We start from the raw sequence: 6,880 nt of genomic DNA, 5'->3' as shown, positions 1-6,880 counted from the left end.
GATAAAACCAATTTTAGCAAACCTTTCTGTTTTATCTCCTCACGTGCCTGCTATTCCTGAGCTGTCTCCCCTATGTAGGTCACACTTCAACATTTTCTGCTTTAGCCCCTGTCTTACTGAAGCTACATCTTTAAGTGAAAAAGCATCTGATCACTGTAGAAAGAATATTTCATTTGGCCATACTGACAGTAGTGAAGTCCAATTGCTTAATCCTGTTTGGGGTTGGTGGGGTTTGATAAATGAACACTAATGTATTGTGAAATTCATGATGATGGTGAGAGGACGATTATTTTTTGCAAACATCTTCAGCCAGTTCTGAAATAAAATAGCTGTACTGCTGCAGCAGCATGCAAAGGAATAAAAAGCTCCCCTTCTCCTCAGCTGCAGGCAGCTTCTACAGGCTGGGTTGGGGACCTCAGCTCAGAGGCGGAGCGTATAGCGAAACAGTGCTACAACTCGAGTCTTCGTTTGGCAAGGAACAAATATCTGCAGAATTAATTGTAACGTTAAGTCAGACACAGCGGTCTTCTGAGCACCGCTCGAGTCGAATTCAAGAAGTCGGCTCACAAGGGCAATGTCTTGGAGAGCAAAGGTTTGTAAAAGTTGAGGCAGATTGTCTTTAACAACATGGGTGACACTCCATTAATTCAACCAAGGCCCGGGCTTCACCGCAGCTCAGAAGGTTTCTCTTTTTCATCTGTCAATAATAATTGCCTAATAGATGCAAGTAATAACACAGCTTGCTAATCAGGATAGAAATACCTGACACTGATTGGTATCAAGATGAGCACTGTTGGCAACAGTCTTCTGCTTCCGTGGCAAATGCCGGTCTCCAGCTGGGTGCCTGTCCCCTCCTCCTTTTCCAGGCCGGTGGAATTGCTCGCATCTGGAGTTTGCCCTTGACTTTGTTCTCTCTAACCCACAGCCATGGTCTAGACCAGTGGTTCCCAACCTCCCAAGATCCAGGCATCCCTCCGTCACTTTTCTGAATGTGGAGGCAGCCTGGTTGAGAGCCGCTGTTGGTGCCGCGTCGGCTTACCTCTGCTTCTCCACCAGGTTCTGCTGCCTCCAACCAAGTTGAGAACCACAGGTCTGAACGCTGGTGTTTCTTCCTGCATCCCATCTCCAGGATCCTCTCTCGTATCCTCCCTGACCATCTTGCTTTGGCATCTCCTTCTCCCAGGGCTCGGCGACTGCAGTCGCACCCCCTCAGGTCCCCGCAAATTGCATCATAAAATCCTCCTCCTGGCTTGTCACTCCCCCTCTCCCCCCATTTATGCCCCTTCCCAGGCTCCCCTCTTTTCCATCACCTCTGAGACAAACTTCCTGTCCTACAAAGGCCCTCGTAACTTCATTCCTCCTCCTCCTGTTTCTTACCTTGGCACAAGGTTGTTTCCTGTGCCTTCACCCCTCTGCTGACGGCAGCCTCGTTTGCCGCTTCTCTGACCACCTTTCTCCAGCTGCATCGGGCACACGTGCCTTTGTATCGGACACGGGATGCTTAGTCAGGGGCGTGGTGGTGCTGATCTGACTACTTCTGACCAGTCATTTAAAAAAAAAAGAGTGAGAGTGCATGCACCGGCTTGAGCCACACATCTTGTTGGCTCTGCAAAGGCCCTTCAGACCGGACCTGCCCAGACTCCCTGCAGGCCCCAGGTTGTGAGCTACCACCACCTGCGTGCCAGACCGCGAGGCACGTGTGCACACAGCTTGTTTCACCTGTGAGCTAATCCAGGTTTGGACCCCGCTGTCCAGAGTGAATGGCTGGCACACACTGCCCCAGTGCCTAACACGACTCGTAATACTCGGGGCAGAAGCTTCTCCCCCTTTTCAAGACTCATCTGGACTTTGATTGCACGTGTAGATCCTTCCGTTGGTCTTTTGCTAAAAAGGGCCGTGTCCTGCCCTTGATGGGAACGTGGGATATGTCAGGATAGACCAATAACCATTACCTGTGTTTGTGCATGGCAGAGGAAACTTGAGCATGACCTCTGCCGTCTGTGTGTCCCTGTGTTGGGTTTCAGGGAATTAGCTGCATTGGGAAAGGCAGCCCCTGAAGCTGCAGGCTGCTCCTGGAGGGCTCATTACCGTCAAGATGGTGGAGGGGAACAGGTAAACAGAGCAGAAGAATGGCAGCTGCAGCCCTAGGAACAGCAGGCTGTGGAGTAAGGGAGGGGAAGAGCCCAGCTATTTCAGTCAGCAGCTCAGCCTCGCGCCCTCTTCCCCTGGCGGGATTGGAAACCGTCCCCGGCTGTTCGTCTCGCTCTCTCAGCATTTCTCCGGTTCTCCCCACCGCTGTAATCCAAGCTGCTCTCTGCGGCCGTTTGCGTGCAGTGACCTTTTTAGCCTCTTGATGCAAGGCGGTTCCCACATCTGTCTCATGCAAATCAGCGGAGAATCCTGGCGCCTGGCACTGACCAAGTGACCTCGGCTTACCTCGGCGCTCATGCTCTCACGCGGGCTTTGCTGCAAGGCCCAGGTGCGTTCCCACACCCGCGAGCAGCAGGGGCTTGGGGGATGGGGAGAAGGTACAGCCGAGCTCACACATGCTGGTTAAATTGATCTGCGAGGCACGTAGGCTGCCTTGCAAAAGGGAGAAGGAGGCGTTTGCTTCACTTCTTCCTGCCGTTTTCACCTGTTTGGAGCCACAAGCTCCCAGAGGGTGGGAGAAAGGGGGCTCTCAAACCCAAGGATGCTCTGGAGCTTTCCCTTACCTCTGACTGGCAGTGGATCCTGTTAAGTCGTGACCCATTTCTAATGCTAATGGCTTGCTGTGTCTCTCAGCCTCGATCCCTGAGTGGCTGCAGCCCTCGGTGGTGGCGTGTTCTCACGCTGCCTGCCGTGTTCGGCCTTGCCCTTGCTGCCTGCTTCTCATCTCTAATGAATGAGCTGGCCCAAAACGGACACGCGGATGCCAGCGGCAGTAAATTCATGCTGTGTCTGCTTAAGTCCTCCGTGCTCCAAGCTGAGGAACGCTTCATTGCTCCTGCCGTCTGCTTGCTACTCCGGGTGGGGGGGTTGAGCCAAGCTGGGCACCTTCCAGCTGAATTTGTCTGAAATCGGGTCTCCTCTCTCTGGACATGTACAGCTCTGGCGCTACGGGCCATACTCACCTGTATGGTGCGTGCCGAGGATGGATGACATCCTATGCGTACTCAGCAGCTTGGCAGACTGCTGAATCCTGTGGGAAGAGTCCTTAAGGAGTCTGCCATTTCATTTGTCTTGTGGGCCCCTGACTGGGGAAGCCGTGGTCTGTCGCATCCACCTGCGTGTGATCACTGGCGTGGAAGCTGGCTTGCTGATTTCGGAAGGGAGGGGTCTTGACCCTCCGTGGCCTTCTGGTCAGCTGCTGCTGCTCTGTCACACGTAGCAAGGAAAATGTCAGGCCACCGGCCACAAGTCACATGCAGTACGTGTGTGAGTGCATTTGCAACTTGCTCTCCTGTGTCCGTCTCCAAAAAGCTTCTTGTTGCGTTTCCCCTTATTAAAATTTTTTTTAAAAAGCACCTTCCCAAAACCCTGTTTGGCTGCAGTTAGCTCTGCTCAAATGATTGGATAGCTTGACTCGCAGCGTGTTGCAGGCTTGTTAGAGAACTTGGTCGTTGTGGCATTAAGCAGGGCAGAGCTGCACCTTATGGGCTAATTTGGAGATCCATAGCTCTCGTAAGTACAGCAAAGTACATGGAAGTGAGCAGTCGCTTATGAGAGCTTATGCATTTGGGATGAGTTAGTCTGTAGGGTGCGGCTCTGCCCTGCCCTGCCTCCTGCCTGACTTCAGACTATCAGGGCTAACTACCTCTCTCTAATTATGGCATGACGTTACCTTAATCCTCCTCTTCTGTGCCTTCCAGCTAATGGGATTGGGTACCTCTGCCATTGAGCAGCAGATGCAGACTGCCTTGGTGGTTGCACAGAGCGAGTAGCTACCTGTCTGGATTCCCCGAGCCTAGTCGGGCTCTTCAAGTAGCCGAGCTGTTGGTGGTACCAGTTGGGTTACCCAGGACCGGTGCCCTGCATTCACCTACAAGTCCAGGCCCTGTTGAGGGTTTGAAAGACATGCAAACTGCTCAGCTGCCTTCCCTGAAATTCCCAGGCAAGGCGGTGTCTCATGTAACACCCTAACGTTGTTACTCCTCAAAGACTCGGTCAGTACTGATTGCTGTCCAGGAGCTGCCGCTGCACTTGCTCCCCAGCCCCTTCCCCTCGGCCCCAGGACTCGGGGCTTGGGGAGGGAGCTGAGGTGACGGGAAGCGTGGCGACTCCCTTACAAGCACAGCTAACAACGCCTCCTAGCATGACTGAGCTGTCGCACCTCGCGGCAGATGCAGCTGTTTCATGCCGGTCCAGAGTTGAACACCAGAGGCACCAACTTCTCCAGGGTCCTCATGCAAAGGCAGCCCTTGCAGAGCCATGGGGTTGGCGAGGTAGCCTCTCCGCACCTGTGGTGCCTCCCGGTCTCCGTCGATTCTTGCACACGACTTGATTCCCGAATGCTTCTCTGTTCAGCCCTGATTCGGTCCTCATGCTGCTTGGTTTGGAGCAGCACAGGAGGGAGAGGGCTGGATTTCAGGGAGCTGGCAGGCACCGGGTGACACCTGGGGTGTTAACAGCCTGATGTAGCCGCGTGTGATGCTGTCCAAGGTGCCAGCACATCTGAGAGACTGTAAATATACTCTTCATCCCTTAATTAAGAGAGTTACAGGTGCTAACACTCTTCATCCCTTAATAAAAGGAATTACAGGTGCTGACAAACTCCTCCGCTGCAGCCTCCTTCCAGTTGCAGAGCTCCAGCAGGAGCTTGAGAAGTAGCTCCTTGTGCCAAATGGACTCTGTCCTAAATGCAGTTGTAAATTTTCCTGGCTTTTAACGTCCATCATAGCCTCTATTCTTTCTCGGTGTACATCCTGCAGTAGAGAATCTTCTTCCAAAGGAGGTGCACGGTTATTTTGAAGGGCTTCTATAATCGCCTTTTATTGTACATAATTACCTGGGACGTGGGAAGGAATGAAATCTTTATTGCAAGTAGCTGCAATTTGTGTCTTAATAGCTGCTTTCCTGACTAAGATACCATGCCTATATAACGTGTGCGCGTTGATCCCTCAAAAAATAAATGTAATCAGATTATGAAGCAATATCTCTTCATATGTGGTTTGAGAAGCCAGTCTGAGAGCTGTAGGTGTCTGCAGCTGCAGTTGGAAATGTTTCTTGGTGCTTCTGAAGTGTAAATCTTTGAGAAGCTGCTTTCGCAAGGGTATTAGCACAAGGAAGGCTTATTAAGGAGGCCTTCCCCTCCCCCCCAAGAATGAGTTTAATACTGCAACTGCTGCACAGTGCAACTTGTAGCTGCATGGCTTCCCTCCTGCTATTAAATGAAGCCATTAGTCCAGTGGCCAAGGGCTTTGCTGTTGGAAACCTGGTTTTTCCAATGCAGTCAGTCCCTTGTACCTTCATGAAGTTCACAAGCAGCTGCTTCTTACCCAGCCTCCAGCCAAATCGAGTTATCGGCTCACTTAGGAGCCACTGTTTAGTCATGGTTTTTGGGCACGGTCCGAGCACACTGCAGTCCCTCGTGAGAGCAGTGTGTTGAGTGGGGAGGGGGGAGGCTTTTCCTCTGGGACGGTCGCGGGGGGCACTTGGAGTGCAGGGAGAGGGCTGCAAGCGCGCAAGCTGTCTGTGCTTCTTTCTGCCCGGAGAGCGGTTAGGCCACTGCTTTTCTCTTCAGCTCGTGCAAGTGTTTCAGATGAGTTTCATCGTATTCTGTCTCTAACGCTCCACAGGTCAGATGCCAGGACCCGGTGCGATGATACCTGGGCAGCCCGTGCCGGGCCGGATGATGCCAAGCGTGTCTGCCAACATCCACCCGCCAGGCAGTGGCCCTGCACCCCCGGGCATGCCGCCCATGTCGGGAAACATCATCGGACCTCGCGTTCCCCTCGCAGCTCCGAACGGCATGTGTAAGTGGCTCTGCTTCCCCGTTCCTTGTCTCACGGTCACTAGAAAAGTGATTGGTTGTCATTCATGCCCCTTTGTTTCTGCGGGGACTGTCGGAGCTGCGTGTTTGGGGATGTCTGCAGCAGTCTGCTGGAAGATTTAAACCTGCCTCTCCCCCCACCCCACTCCTGCCACATGCTGTTGTCCACTTCTGATTTGTAGGGGCTGTAATGGCGAGTACAGCGCCTTTAAAACCACTTTCCGTTTCATCTAAAATAGCTCTCGGAAGGGGGTCTGAGAAATAGCTACAGCTGAATTCCTAGATGATTGGGCCTTAGGTTGTTTTTTTTTAATGCAGTTCAGAAAAACTAACCCTGTGGAACCTGTCTGCGGGAAGAAGTGAAAAACCCAAGAGCTAATGCAAATGTGCATGCCTTGGACAGAAGATGAACCACAAGCCCCATTTCCCCAGCTGCAGATCTGGCCCCAAAGTCTTTAGACCTTGTGCCAGGATCACTTGAGCAAACCAGCACCCTGGAGCTACCCATAAGCCAAAGAAGCAGGCTTTGTACCAGCCTGGGGTTCTTGCTCCCTCGTCATGAGCCGGTCATCCTGGCCCCTAGCTCGAACCAGACACGGGGCCGTACGAGCTGCCACTGGCCTGGCAGCGTTTATGCCCCTGAGCAGGTAGCCTGTGCGAATAGCTGCTGTAGCGGGGTACCTGACCCCACGGTTTCTGCCGGCCAAGGATTGTGATTCCTCAGGCCTGCTGTTGCAGGGAGCTCTCGTTCCTGTGCTGCTTCCATCCTTCTCTGATGCTCTCTCCCCCTGTCCTTCTCCCCTGTTAACATCCACCACCCCTGGGTTTGCCACCTCTGTACTAAATAGACATCCCGAGCCTTTTCTGCCTTGCTGCAATTGCTGACTTCTTCCCTGTAGTGAGCATCCC

General features: G+C 52.8%; 1 protein-coding gene across 1 annotated transcript in view; it reads left to right on the top strand.

Annotated features, from left to right (window-relative positions):
- SMARCC1 (SWI/SNF related, matrix associated, actin dependent regulator of chromatin subfamily c member 1) overlaps positions 1-6,880 on the top strand; it is a gene marked incomplete at its 5' end in the record, with an annotated part of 138,659 nt that overhangs the window by 129,133 nt on the left and 2,646 nt on the right. Inside the window, one exon of the mRNA XM_006035676.3 lies at positions 5,778-5,954. Within this exon, the coding sequence (XP_006035738.2) occupies positions 5,778-5,954 (177 nt within the window). The remainder of the gene's footprint in view (positions 1-5,777; positions 5,955-6,880) is intronic.

Source organism: Alligator sinensis, unplaced genomic scaffold, assembly GCF_000455745.1.
Source record: "Alligator sinensis unplaced genomic scaffold, ASM45574v1 scaffold1296_1, whole genome shotgun sequence".
NCBI lineage: Eukaryota > Metazoa > Chordata > Crocodylia > Alligatoridae > Alligator > Alligator sinensis.
Note: the sequence above shows the minus strand (reverse complement) of the source record. Positions and strands in the feature narration are given on the sequence as shown.